The 15,360-nt window shown below is 35.2% G+C and overlaps 2 protein-coding genes across 2 annotated transcripts; both read right to left on the bottom strand.

Annotated features, from left to right (window-relative positions):
* Positions 1 to 719: 719 nt before the first annotated feature.
* LOC129232882 (zinc finger protein 845-like) lies at positions 720 to 2,948 on the bottom strand. Its single transcript, XM_054866983.1, has one exon. The coding sequence runs from the start codon at positions 2,946 to 2,948 to the stop codon at positions 1,068 to 1,070; it is 1,881 nt and encodes a 626-aa protein (XP_054722958.1). The 3' UTR covers positions 720 to 1,067.
* Positions 2,949 to 8,389: 5,441 nt separating this feature from the next.
* Positions 8,390 to 10,124, bottom strand: LOC129232780 (zinc finger protein 271-like). Its single transcript, XM_054866885.1, has one exon. The coding sequence runs from the start codon at positions 10,031 to 10,033 to the stop codon at positions 9,026 to 9,028; it is 1,008 nt and encodes a 335-aa protein (XP_054722860.1). The 5' UTR covers positions 10,034 to 10,124; the 3' UTR covers positions 8,390 to 9,025.
* Between the last annotated feature and the right edge of the window lie 5,236 nt (positions 10,125 to 15,360).

The following is a 15,360-nucleotide window of genomic DNA, read 5'->3' as shown; positions in this document are numbered from 1 at the left end:
TGGAGCGAAACACATAGCGTAAATTGCACAAAGATCAACGTTCGAGTAAGTTTCGGTTAAATGCGCGTTTTCTTAACTCCGCTTTTCATTTTTTCCAATCGGGGAGGGGGGGGGGGGGGGGGGGTTAAGCAACTAAAGTCTTTAGTTACGGCCATGGTGTTGGTACATGCCTAGTAGTGGCATTGTAGGTCCCGTTATACTTCATTTGTCAGAAACTATCAAACATTATTGCTCATATGAATATCATTTCTCCCTTTTTCAGGCTCGAAGCATGGGCGCTAAGCATATAGTGGGGCAATTGGGGGCTCAAGACCCCCCCCCCTTTCTTAGAAATTAGAACTTCCTTGCAAATTTCTTCACAAAAATTTAAGAACTTTTCCTCTCCAGCCATTAATGAATAAGCTATTGAAAATGTCAAACTTTAATAACTGAAATCTGTACTGAAATCAGTTTCCAAGGGGAAAATATCTGAGGTCAGCCCCCCCCCCCTTAAAATTTTGCATTTGGGTACCCTTGGCTTTTAGATGTGTTTTCAAGTTTGATACCAAGGTAATTAATTCATAGTATAATGATTGATTATTTGATTAACAGAGAAAGTGAATGTTTAATGATTCAGAGTTATTTGTCATTTGCCTTAAAACTAAGTTCATCATCAATAAAACTTATAGTATAATCATTAAGCGTACAGTTCATTTTTTAAAATTATATTTAGTCATACATTGCGTAATTCTTTGAACAATACAATTCATTTTAGTGAGTTTTTTTTTCCCCATCCATGTGGACAATTCTTCAGTAGAGGTAACTTTTGCATCTTACAAAACTCGAAAAATTAATTTTCGAAAACTGATGCTCAGCCTTATTAAGGTTCTTTGAACAATTCAGCCACAAGAATATGATTTTTCACCAATATGAAATGTCAAATGCCTTTTCATGCGTGAAAAGTTAACAAATGTCTTAGAACAATATTCCCACGAATAAGACTTTTTACCAGTATGAACTTGCAAATGTTTTTCTAAGCGGGAAGGGTTAAGAAATGTCTTTGAACAGCACTGGCACGAATAAGGCTTTTAACCAGTATGGACGCTCAAATGTGTCTTCAAGCCTGAAGAGCTAGCAAATGTCTTTGAACAATATTCACACGAATAAGCCTTTTCTCCAGTATGTATTCGCAAATGTCTCTTTAAGTCTGAAGAAGAAGAAAATGTCCTTGAACAATACTGACACGAATAAGGCTTTTCTCCAGTATGTACTCGCAAATGTCTCTTTAAGTGTGAAGAGCTAGCAAATGTCTTTGAACAATATTCACACGAATAAGCCTTTTCTCCAGTATGGATGCTCAGGTGTATCTTTAAGCCTGTAGAGCCAGAAAATGTCCTTGAACAATACTGACACGAATAAGGCTTTTCTCCAGTATGTACTCGCGAATGTCTCTTTAAGTATGAAGAGCTAGCAAATGTCTTTGGACAATATTCACACGAATAAGACTTTTCTCCAGTATGTAACCGTGAATGTCTCTTTAAGTCTGAAGCAAAAGAAAATGTCCTTGAACAATACTGACACGAAAAAGGCTTTTCTCCAGTATGTACTCGTGAATGTCTCTTTAAGAGTGAAGAGCTAGCAAATGTCTTTGAACAATATTCACACGAATAAGCCTTTTCTCCAGTATGGACGCTCAGGTGTATCTTTAAGCCTGTAGAGCCAGAAAATGTGCTTGAACAATACTGACACGAATAAGGCTTTTCTCCAGTATGTACTCGAAAATGTCTCTTTAACTCTGAAGCACAAGAAAATGTCCTTGAACAATACTGACACGAATAAGGCTGTTCTCCAGTATGTACTCGCGAATGTCTCTTTAAGTCTGAAGCAAGAGAAAAAGTCTTTGAACAATATTCACACGAAATGCACTTTTCACCAGTATGAACTGTCAAATGCCTGATCAAGCTAGATTTGTTGGAATATGTCTTTGAACAACAGTGACAGGAGTAAGGCTTTTCTCCAGTATGACATCTCAAATGAGTCTTTAGGGCTGATAATGTCGAAAATTTCTTCAAACAGAGTTCACAAGAATACGGTTTCTCGCCAGAATGGATTCTCATATGTATGATTAAATTTGACGATTGAGTGAATGACTTGGAACAGCAGTCGCATGAATAGGGCTTTTCACCAGTATGGACGGTCATATGTGTTTTTAATTGTGAAAATTGAGTGAATGTCTTTGAACAAAATTCACACGAATATGGTCGTTCCCCGGTATGTACTTTCAAATGTTTCTTTAAGTCTGAACTGTAAGAAAAAGCTTTTGAACAATGCTCACACGTATAACATTTTTCACCAGTATGGGCTCTTAAATGCCTCTTTAAACTTGAATCAGATGTAAAAGCTTTTGAACAATGCTCACACGTATAACATTTTTCACCAGTATGGGCTTTTAAATGCGTCTTTAAATTTGAATCAGATGTAAAAGCTTTTGAACAATGCTCACACGTATAACATTTTTCACCAGTATGGGCTCTTAAATGCTTCTTTAAATTTGAACCAGATGAGAAAGCTTTTGAACAATGCTCACACGTATGACATTTTTCACCAGTATGGGCTCTTAAATGCCTCTTTAAATTTGAATCAGATGAGAAAGCTTTTGAACAATGCTCACACGTATGACATTTTTCATCAGTATGGGCTCTTAAATGCCTCTTTAAATTTGAATCAGATGAGAAAGCTTTTGAACAATGCTCACACGTATGACATTTTTCACCAGTATGGGCTCTTAAATGCTTCTTTAAATTTGAATCAGATGAGAAAGCTTTTGAACAATGCTCACACGTATGACATTTTTCACCAGTATGGGCTCTTAAATGCCTCTTTAAATTTGAATCAGATGAAAAGGCTTTTGAACAATGTTCACATGAATGCTGCTTCTCACTAAGCTGGATTTTTAAAGGATCGGCCATAGCCGTGAAGTAGAAAATTGCGCTTGCACGAAATTACAGAAGGCTGATGTTTACAAGATGGATTTTTTCATCAGAGAAACACCATTTGAAAGTGAATTCAATCAAAACCTACACATGACTTTCAAACATGACATTTCTTATTTATAGAGCAGAAAATTTAACTCAAAAAATTTGACTAACATTGTTTTGGAGAACAAAGGTTTACCAGTTCTTCAAAATGGGTTTCAGAAGAATATGAAACAGAGCAACTTCTTTACACTAGTGGTCGTTATTGAATGTTTCATTAGACTCCAAGCTTCTTTAAGTTAGAATTCACAAATCTACAAAAAGCAAATTGCTCAAGAATGCAATTTCCTAAACAGGCACACAGATAGCCAATCTATCACAGAAACTTTTACATCATTCTGCGTAATTGCTTTTAAGATTTCTTGTCAATTTTGGAAAATGAAGAAAATGGAAAGTTTCCAAATGATTCATTTCAGCCACGTTTTATGTACTGAGAGTTAAATTTGTTTTACGCAACTGAAGGTGCCGTTTAATTTCCTAGAAACTAACTTTATTCTATGCACCTCAAAGTGGGACAATGTTTCATGGATTTAATGTTTCTCACGATCTCCTGAACAACGTGGAACGAAACAAAGACAAATTCATAGTATCTCTCTCCTAATTTAGTTATCGCTTTTATGGAAATCAATTAAAAAAATAGTTCCTTGCTATCAGTAGATTTGCAATAGCAAACCCCGAAATATGTATGGCGGCAATATCTTTGCTCATATCTCCTTTTGCTGGTAAGAAGTAAAAATATCGAATATGTGTGAATACTTTTGATATCAAAATTTTATTGGACGATCACTTTGTTTAATGATGAAGAAGAATTTGAAGCCAAAGGAACTAACTTCTGTAAAAAAGAGTAACGGCTAGTTTGTTCTATCGTCCAGTACAGGTACATGAAAAACAGTATTAAATAAGTATATATTTGTCTCAGTAAAAATAATCCCTATTTCAGCTTCCATTGTATGCAATGTTGGCCATAATTATTGGCTACGCTATGAGAAAGACGATGGCACTTTAGCAACATGCACTTCAGCATGCAAGTTAGAAGTCCATTTTATTTGACTGGCTCAACTGAGAAGACACGGCTCTTCATCTTAAATCTTAAAGTTTAGGGAAGTTGTATTTGAGCAGCATTTCTCGAAAACTATATTGCGATCAACCTATCAATCTTTTCACTGGAATATCCACAGGCATCTTTCCCTTGTTAGGGTTAAAAATTGATATCATACATGTTGAATTTCGATGTCGTGCGGTCCAGATAGCTGTTGAATATAATGAAAAGAATTTAGTTTACACTGAAAAGTAAAATACAATTCAGAACAGAAGAAATATTGAAGTCTTGCATACAAATAAAACAATATTGTTAGCGAAAAAAGGATATGTGCAAAAAAACAATCTTTTACTTAACAGAGGATAGACAAATATATAAATATGCTAGAATTGGCTGATTTAATGATAAACTCGGTTTTGAAAGTTCACTATCTCCATAATCAAGTATACGTTGATTGATTAATATTTCCATCGTATCTCTACCTCGAATTTACCGTTATTAAATAATATTCTTAAATCATATTTACATTATTATATACAAATTACTCTATATGGCACTGAGAAAAATTGCAGGTACATACAGGGCCTGTCGGGAAATTTGTGAAAAACATTTTATTATGCAGAGTGTGCGCATTAGAGCTTACCCAAGGACTGACATAGGACAGACTGCTACTGTAAGGAAACCAACTGTTTCAACCATATAAGACACAAGTTGAATGGTATATTTGTATCTATATGTAATGGAAATCAGTAAAACTTTATTGCTGGCATAATTTGTCAAGTAAGGGAGGTCATACGAGTTCAACAAAAAGTTTAGGGTATCACTGTGTTAAAACAGGTGTTAGTACTTAATTTCATTTAGCAAGCAAAAATCAGAGAAACAAAAAGAGGGGGGAGGAGGGGGAGGTTCTTCTTTAAATTTCTCGAAATTGTCGATCTGTAAACATAATTTATTTAAATGATCTTTAGGGATGTTAGGATACGTGGATTCGCTGCCTTCCCCCATCATTTTTCGAAGCTGAAGTCTTTGAAGAGTTGATTGTAGGTCATCTTTGGTAAAACTAAAAGGGGTGGGATTCACCAGGGAGACTTCAGGAACTCTACCCCCAGTATTTTTTTTTTTTTTTTTGCAGTTAAAATTTTAATTACACGATTTTAGTTGATCTTCGATGATGTTAGGAAAGCGGGGTCTGTGAGCTGTCCTGCTGAAATTTTTCAGAATTAAAATCATAAAAATGAAATTGTAAGCCATCTTCATTAGAAATTATTTTAATTTCAGATATCAGTTCGCCAAGAAAGACCATGCGGAGAAAAAAAAAACAGACAAATACAGGTGAGAAAAATGCTCTTTTGAGAAATTGTAATTCAATTTTTCTATTTTAGAAGCACTGAATATTTATTCTTTGAAAGTATACTGTATATACTTATTTCGAAGTATAACGGAAAAACCAAATACGTAAGCATCTTTTTGTCGAAAATCTCGAAAACGTACGGAGACCATCAACGGTGTAGGTGAAATGAAAAAAAAAATGCTCCTATTTCCTGATAAAATACAAGAAAAAGACAGCTGAGGAGTAATTTATCAAAAGGCAACCTATCCACTTTTTAGAAGAAATAATTTTATGACATTTTCTAAATCTTTCAGATGGCATTTATCATATCACTTAATCTCAAGAAGTCCAAATGTGAAAAATCCTTTTTTTGTCTAAGGATAAAGAGTGGCTTTTTGTTCAAAAGGTAACAAATCCATTATCTGCAAATTTTTATTGAGCAAAAAGAGATATATCCTGAAAGAATTTGTAGTACTAAGACTTTTAGATCCCAAGGAACACATGTCCAAAATCTTCAAATTTTAATCCACTACTTTTAGGTTCATGTACTTCGATAAGAGAATATGAGAAGGTGAAACATTAGGGCTTTGGTGAAATTGGAATTCTCAACATTCAGGTTTTCGTTCAAAAGGGCACATATCCAAAATTAAGATGGCGATATCGCCTTGTGTTTTTTTTTACAAAAACATTTCTTCGTCTGGGCCATGATTTGCTGTGCTTTCGTGCTCAATTCTGTACCCAGAGAAGTTAAAACTATTTTGTTCTTACCCAAATTCGTTTTTCTCACCTCCTAAACATTTTTAGAAAATGGATATGTTCCCTTCTAATAAATTAGTCCTCAGTTGTAGTTTGCGAGTTTGACGCTTCCAGGATTTTTCATATATTCCGGTTAGATAATACACGGCGCAGCAAATCAACCTCTTGTATTTGGAGAGGGTGCTTTGTGAGTTGTGACGGCAAAGGTGGTATCGATTGATAGCAGTATATAATAGACTCTCGATTATCCGTGGAATAGGATGGCACGATAACCGCGGGTAAGCGAGTTCACGGATAATCGGAAAACTAGGTATCCACGATGCTAGTATATGCAATAGCTCAAAAATAGCAATTCGTCTAGCATACATTTAAATTATTGCTGAAACGACAATGGTGCACGTAAATAATGCAGATAAAAGTTAAAAAGGATCGATCACTCATGAATACCAACGGATTACGCACATACGCTAGCAAAACGCGCAAACAGATTACCTGCAACAGATGGAACTAGGTTACACATAAAATGCTCAGAGAGGTTGGGGTGGAGCATTTTTTCAAGACTGGTCCAGTCACTCGTTTACGCATGTAAGTAGAGTAAACCAAAAATTTAGAAAGTGGGGTAGATGAAAACATCAGTAAATACACTGAGAAAGAGTTTTCAAAAATAAATACATTCATGCTTTCAAATTTTCTTGAAGCCTTTTGTTTTAAATGTGAGTACCCATGTTTTCAAACACTGCTGAATTATTTCATATTCAAAAATGAGTACATAACTTTGGTTAATAATCAATTTTGAAATTGTTACGTATTCAAAAAGGAGCACATGTTGATTTAAGAATTTGATGAGTACAGTCGACTCCCGCTACAACGCGATTTGATTTATGTGAAATGGCTATAACGCGAGTTTTTCACCAGTAATGAATTTCAGAGCTAACGCGAATTCCTCACCCACATCACGAAAATTTTCCGAATGAAGTATCAGTTTCGTAATTGGCTACTAAGTACTGATTTCGGGAATGGATTTGCATCCTTTTAGCATCCCTGACAGTGGAAGTTCCTGCACCATAATAGTCTAAACAGCGCTTTTTTACTGTATCAAATAATCACTCAGCATTTATCAATTTTTTTTTCATTCTAATTATTAAAGTGTATAAAATGTGATGGAGCTTTGTTGCGCTGTTTTATCCAAAGTTTGTAAAGAAGAGAAAGTTTCTGATGAATAAAGAAACGCTAAGATTTTGGATGTGGTTGAAAAACAAAAAAATGCGTTGAAGGCAGCACGACAATAAGTGTAAGTGGAACTTTCATACATACATTTTAAAATCAAGGAAAAAAAAATTATACGTAAAAATTCTGAACTTAGTTCCAATGTTGAAACTCGCAGAGAAATGTCCAAGCAAAGTAAATATTATGAAAATGGAATCTGCTCTTCTATTTTGGATTAAAGAGACCTAGAAGAGATGTATTGCCACAAAAAGGAAACATTATACAAGAAAATGCGAAGCAACTGTATTTAAAAATTAGATAAAAATAACGATCTGATCATGGTGCATAAATAATCATTATCTTCATTTTCAATTCATAAATATTATTACTGTATCTACTGTACAGTACTATTGTAGTGCAGCGTTTTTTATTACTACATACTGTGTGTTTCGTGTGGTTTTATTTCATGTCTCTCCCAGCTATTAATCATTCATTTTGTGCATCTTCTCAGTATTTTATGTAAAAAAAAAGAATATTTGTTCTTTTTAAATACAGTAGACGTTCTGTTCTGTATGTAAGAAAGTGCAGTACTTTAGGAATGGCTTAAAGCAGTTTTTGCCACTGAATTACCGTCGATGAATATATTCGTTGGATACGTATGATTTCGATGTTTTGACGTGACGAAAGTCACCCCTTTTGATGGGACTTATGCTCCCTATTTTTGATATAAGTTATTTAGGTGCACTGTATATACGTTCAAACTAATAGTTCTAAATTAAAATGTTTTTCTAATCTCAATAAGCTTTTGTCAATTTTTGAATTCGATGTGGCAAGTTTAACCACTGAACCATTTTACTTCACCACTGAGCAACGTCTTTTCTGTCTGTTGCATGCGAAGTGAAACTGCAACAGGGGGGAAAGGTTAGCAATGGGAAAAAAGTAAGGTGTAGCAGATTGTCATGCTTGATAAATTGATTTCAAAGAAACATGAGCAACATTGGTATGGATTTTCATTTTATTTTCAATTGGTAATAAATAAGAAAACACCTATATGCAAAATTGACAGTCATGTGATTTTTGTGAGTGAAAATTTGTTCTTCTAACTCACATCACCATTTGTGAAAATGTAACTGAAAAAAATTCGAGAAAAAAGATATTTCTGTCACGAACGCGCTGACAAGTATTTCACACGAGAAAACGGCTTTCAACAATTATAAATTAAACCGTGGCCCCACTAGATGGCACTGGCGCTTAATGGGCCTTGACAATTAATGACTTTTCTGTGTTAAACGATGCAACTATGATCCGCTCTTGAAATTCTTGAAAAATTTGCAACCTCACATGTTGCTCATTTTGACTGCAAGAGGCGCTGAATGGAATACTATGCATTCGCCGAAATCAGCATTTCAAAGTTCGTTTATTTTTGATTGGATGTCGCCCATTTTGACCGCAAGAGGCGCTGAACTGAATCCTGTGCATCCACCAATCAAAGGCAACGTAATGAAAAACAGGGGTTTCCTGTAGCCTTCTTTGTTGCCATGAGTTTCAGCGATTATCACGGCCTATAAGCTTATGCAAAATTTAGTGGGGCCATGATTAAACCCACGTTTTGCATCAGCATAGTAGCTCATATGTCTCGTCACGCTTTATTTGTCACAAAAAGGAATTGAAACATTATTCTCATGAATATGGTGTTTTCCCAATATGGACTCTCAAATGTGCTCTTAAGTTCGAAGCGTCAGAAAATGACGTAGAACAATATTTGCATGAATATGACTTTTCTCCAGAATGCATTTTCGATTGTGTCGCCGAATTGGAAGCCCGAGGAAGGGCCTCTGAAGAACATGGCTTTTTGCTAGAATGGCGTCTCATATGCGCCTTTAAACTTGATGATTGAGTGAATGACTGAGAACAGAAGTCGCACGAATAGGGTTTTTCGCCAGTGTGGGTCATCCTATGCCGTTTCAATTGCGAAGCAGTGACAAAGGCCATTTTACAATATCCACACCGATAAGGCCTTTCCCCAGTATGGATTCTACGATGAGTCCTCAAGCCTGTACGGTCACCGAACGTCTTGGAACAATATTCGCACGAGAAAGGTTTCTCGCCAGTGTGCACTCTCAAATGTTTCGTCAAAGCTGAAGGGATAAAAAATGACTTTGAGCAATATTCGCACGAAAATGACTTTTTGTCCGAATGGACGCTCATATGTGTCCTTAATTGTCCAGGCTGAGTGAATGCCTGCGGGCAATACTTGCACGAATAAGGTTTTTCACCAGTATGTATACTCATGTGATTTTTCAATTCATAACGTTCATAAAACGCTTCAGAACAGTATGCACAAGAATGGGGTTTCTCGCCAATGTGCATTCTCAAATGTTTCGTTAAAGCTGAAGCGTAAAAAAATGACTTTGAGCAATGTTCACAAGAAAATGATTTTTCGCCAGAATGGACGCTCATATGTCTCCTTAATTGTCCAGACTGATTGAATGTCTTCGGACAATACTTGCACGAATGAGGTTTTTCACCAGTATGGGATCTCATGTGACTCTTCAATTCATAACGCTCATAAAACGCTTTAGAACAGTATGCGCAAGAATGGCGTTTTTCGCCAGTGTGTCTTCTCTTATGTTTTATTAAAGCCGAAGCATCGTAAAATGTCTTCGAACAGACGTCACAATGGCTCATTTTGACAGTATGTAATGTCTCTTCAAGTCATTAGTTTCAGAAAAGGATTTTACGTAAAATTCTTGTTAACATGGTCTTTCTCTAGCATGAACCCAACTCTGTGTCTCAATCTCTCTCGTAGCCTCTGAAAATGCGGCTGAGCAATATTTGCAGATGGTTGTGTGCCACTATGGTTTGGAATGTGACTTTCAATTCAAATAGCTAAAATAGGCATCCAAAAGAATATGTTTGCATTTGCGGTAATGCATTTTAAACTGCGAATTGAGAAGGGAAAAAAAGTCTGGAAAACGTTTGCAAACTGTTTTTCATTATAATTTGCCTTTAAATGACATGCCTTTGAACAAAAAAGTGCATTTAAATTAAACTCACAAGTAGATGGATCGTCGAAAACACGGATTGAAGGAGCTTGCAAGAGTCTCTAGTCGGATAGTACACAAATGCGATTTTTAGAAAACGTTACGGTTCTGTCGATTCCGCCTGGACTACCGTTTAAGAATCGAACAAACGAAACAGGTTAAAAACTGCTGCAAACAAAACAGATTAGAAACATTACACCCGTACTTTACCTTTGATGTTATGGCCGATGTCAAGCTTCCAAGTCCATCTTCAAGAAAGTCACAAAATGTTCTATTGATTACTTGTTCAGCGCGTTCTGATTAGATGCAAAATAACCCGAAGATGTCCCCGCAAAACCCAAAAACAATTTCCTTCAAGAATATGGTTTAATAAGTAAAAATATAAAATCGGTTTTCTTCAAAAGGCACCATATTAAGGGAGGCTCGGTTGGAATATCTTCAGACCTTCAATCAAATCCTCAGTCCAATGAACGTGTTCACAAAAAGTGCTTGCAGAGTTGTGCGACAGAGATAGGTGTCTGACATCATTGCATGTTGAAATCCTATATAATGCCCTTCAGATTATTGCTGAAAAAAAAACAAAATAAATAAGTATCAAAAAATCTACAAAATAAATAAATAAATAAATAAATAAATAAAAATTGTATTAATTTGAATTCAAGATGCCAAAAATTCAAATTATGTTTTTCGCAATCACGAGTGTGTGTGTATGTATGAATGTGTGCATGTGTATGTATGCATGTGTGCGTGTGTAAGTATGCATGTGTGCGTGTGTATGTATGCATGTGTATGTAGGCATATGTGTTTGTGTCTGTGCGCAGGCATGAGTGTTTGTAAGTGTGCCTAGGTGTGTGAGTGTATGCGTGTGTGTAGGACATGGATGCAACCTGGAGACAGTTTTCGGTATAGGAACAGCATCGTGAGGAGCCGGTCGACGGTGATGCTGCAGAGGGTGCTGGCGGAAAAATAAAGTGATAGCACATCAAAACAGTCAAATGAAAGCAATAAGCAATCGTGATTGCTCAAAAAAAAAAAAAAAAAAAAAACATATTATGAGGAGTACATATAAAAAAAGAAAAAAAAATGCTAACAAGAGCTAAAGATAAAATTAATTTATAACAAAAAAACTCTACTCAAATGGAGATAAATGCTCTCTTTCCAATAAGTAAATAAATCATAATTCGAGATACTGTTTAGAAGCTGCAATGATACATCGCCTCTGAGGGTCCCCTGTTCCCGTCACGAGGTGACATAGCAGATGGGGGACCCTCGGGAAGTCCTGCAATGATACAGACAGACACTGATACACAAATACACATGATAAACTTATAACTTCCCTCTTTTGGCGTCGGAAGTTAAGAACAAGAAATGGTGATTTTTAAAGAGTTTAGTAAGAAAACACTAAATAACTGTATTACACAAATTCATTTATATACATATATATCTATGTATGTAAAATTAGAATATTTTCTTGCAATTATAATCAAAAGCACAATCACTTCTTTTCACACATACTCGCAATTGTAAAATAAATCAGAGTTTTTTCATCTATTTTTATATGCGTATCAATAAAATTTGTTGTAAAAAGATCACAAACCGGTGATTATTTTTGCAAGAATAAACCTCTACTGAAAACTACAGTAAGAGTAAGTTTTTTTTTTTTATAGGAGTTTCAGTGATCTTTATAGATAAGTAATAATTTCACTTATTATCAACAAGAGAAAAATATTTGGAAAATATCCTTTTATTTACCATTCTTTAAAGGTATCATTACATACTACAGGTCCTAAAATCTTGGCATTAACGTAAAAATATCATACAAAATTTTACGACTATATTTTCCCATTTTGGATAATGAAACATATCCAGCACAGACAGGTAAAAATCAGAGGAACGGTGACGGTCGGCCGGACTAGCCGTTAGTTAAGAATACCTCATCTAAAAGAAATATGTTACATTCATAATCTTGCTTTGTAATTGCGTGATTTTGCCTTGCTCAAAATAGAAAATTTTTGCAATGTGTTCCCGATATTGCACGGTGGAGTTGGTCGGTCCCTAACCTCTACATTCGGCCAGGGGTGCCCACAGGGGGGGGGATTACAGCGCAAGTTGCGCCATCAATATTTGGAGGGGGGGTTATTAAATTTACTTATCGATTTATTTTTTATTTAAATTATTTATTTTATTTGATTTGATTTTATTCTGTTTATACTTCATTTCATTTATTTATTTAGTTTGTGTGTGTGTATGTCATTGGCGTAGAACAGAACTTTTCGACTGAAATAATAATAATAATAATTAAAAATAAATTAATTTAAATTAAACTTTTAAAAAATATATAAAATAAAAAAGAGAGCTAAAATATAAAAAATAAAATGGGAAAGAGGGTGAGAAAATTTGTGTGTGGGGGGATTTGCGCCATCGAACTTGGGGGGGATGGGCACCCCTGCATCCGGCACTTTTTTCAGCCGGCTGTTGAGAACGTAAACTGGCCTTAAAACGCATTTTGGTATTCACCGCTAACCGCTGTTGTGAGATCGAAGGGTCAACTGGGGACTGATTTATCAAAAGGGAACCTATTCATTTTCCAAAATATATTCAGGAGGGGGGAAAAAACGAATTAGGGCAAGAGCAAAATAGTTTTATCACCTGTTCTGGGTACAGAATTGCACACAAAGGCAGAGGAAATAATGGCCCAGAGTGATAAATGTTTGTGTAAAAAAACAAGAACATATTTCCATCTTAATTTTGGATATATGCTCTTTTGAACGAAAACTTGAATGTTGAGAATTCCAATTTCACCGAAGCCCTAATGTTTCACCTTCTCATATTCTCTTATTGAAGTACTTGAACCTAAAACTAGTCGGTTAAAATTTGAGGATTTCGGACATGTGTTCTTTTGAATCTTAAAGTCTTCTTACTACAGGTTCACACAGGATATGTCCAGTTTTGTTCAAAATAAAAAGTGCAGAGGACGGATTTGTTACCTTTTCATCAAAAAGTTAAACTTTACCCATAAATAAAATAGGATTTTCCTCGTTTGGACTTCTTGAGAGTAAGTAAGATTAACGTCATCTGAAAGATTTAGAAAATTTCATAAAATGAGTTTTTCTAAAAAGTGGATATGTTCCCTTTTGATAAATTAATCCTCAACTCACAATAGAGTTGACATAACGGCACACGCACAATCAACTTAAAATCATGTGAACAAGCACGGTGGATAAGGTTTGATTTCTTCTAACATTAAACAATGTTTTAGAAATACGGAAATAAATTATGAGTTAGCAAAAGAACACTTCTACAAGTGGGTCTTTTCATACTTAGCTCTCTATCTTTTCATAAAACGCTTTTTTTTATTCTCACTAAAACAGTTCCTTTTCTTTGTTTTGAGGATTATCTTATTTCTTATCGCAGCCTTTTTTAAGTCCCAATGTCCAAAAATTTCCAGACAGAGCTACCAACCCTGGAAGGAATTATACTACACACCTCAATTTTTTTTTATTTTATGAGAACCTGTTATTCATCTCTTATACATAATGTTTTAGTCGACATTTGTTATAATGACGCCTGTCATTCAAACAAAATCGGTCATTATACTGAGAGGTCACTGTAATATAACTGCAAAGATTTCGCATTTATTTAGTCATGTTTAAAAAAACACCGGAAGAACTTTTACAAGTTCTGCTTCATTTTAAAACATAATCAAAGCTGAACAAAAAAAAAAAAAAAAATGCAAATTTTTAGGTTTTTATACAATCTATCAATTGCCACAAAACTTTAAATGAAAAACTTCAAAGAAAGGGTACATTGAAAATAACTGACCGAAATCAGTTTTTTTGTTTGTCAATTAGAGATTGCTTCTGCTTTGCTATAGCTTTTTCAAATACAGTAGACCCTCGTTTTACGCGGATTTATTTTACGTGGTTTCGATTATACGCGGTTTAAGATTTGAGACCATTAATTCATTTTATGCGGATGAGTTTCGGTTTTGCACGGATGCAACAATGCAAACAAGTAACATTTCCCCCTCTTTCATTGCAGATTAAGCGTAATCAACTGCATTTTGGTGTGCTAATAATTGAGCTTGGGCCACTAGAGACATTTTATGTGATTGGTTCCAGAGCTCTTTCCAGAAGTAAAGTTATTAAACTCGCACAGTTCAGAACTCACTGGAAGAAGAGCTTTTAGGAGTGACAAAGGAGGCCAAAACCAACGAGGATAACGACGTCGGTGGCGAACACCCAAAAACGTTCACATTGAAAATTTTGAGCCATTCCTAGACAATAGACATGATCTTTCTGATTTGTTAGTGAAGCAAGATTCTATCATGGAAATGATGCAAGTGATCATGGATGCAAAGAACTACAGAGAAAAATTCTTAATAACTGCCAAAAGACTATCATAGCCAGCTCCTCTTTATAAACAGAACACGAAATTAATTTATGTTATCTTTATACATGTTGTGCATAAAAGTCGATGTAAGTAGACATTAAACTTATTATACAATTAGTCATCACTAGAATGAAGTATTTTGTTATCTATGGAATCAAATCCCTATTTTAACACTAATATTAGGTCTCCATTTACGCGGCATTTTCGTCGAGCGTAACCCCAACGTAAAACGAGGGTCTAATGTATAATATAGGGCGCCAGTCCCCAAACTGGGTGCCGCAGTAAGAGGTGAGGGATGCCACGAAGTATTCATGGTAACCAATAATAAATCTTCTTTACTAATAATAAAGCTGAAAGTCTGGATATCTGGACCCTTGTGATACGGATATTGCCTAGACCTGTCTGCCGATTTTCGTGAAATTTTGCACAAAATTTGTTTGTAGCATGGGGGTGTGTACCTCAAAGCGGTTTTTCAAAATTTCAATTTTTTTCTTTTTCTATTCCAATTTTAAGAACACTTTACTGAGCAAATTATCATAACATGGACGAGCAAATTACCATAAAGTGGACGAGCAAACT

Source organism: Uloborus diversus, unplaced genomic scaffold, assembly GCF_026930045.1.
Source record: "Uloborus diversus isolate 005 unplaced genomic scaffold, Udiv.v.3.1 scaffold_14, whole genome shotgun sequence".
Classification (NCBI taxonomy): Eukaryota; Metazoa; Arthropoda; class Arachnida; order Araneae; family Uloboridae; genus Uloborus; species Uloborus diversus.
The sequence above is the reverse complement of the archived record's forward strand: the minus strand, read 5'-3'. Positions and strand labels throughout refer to the sequence as shown.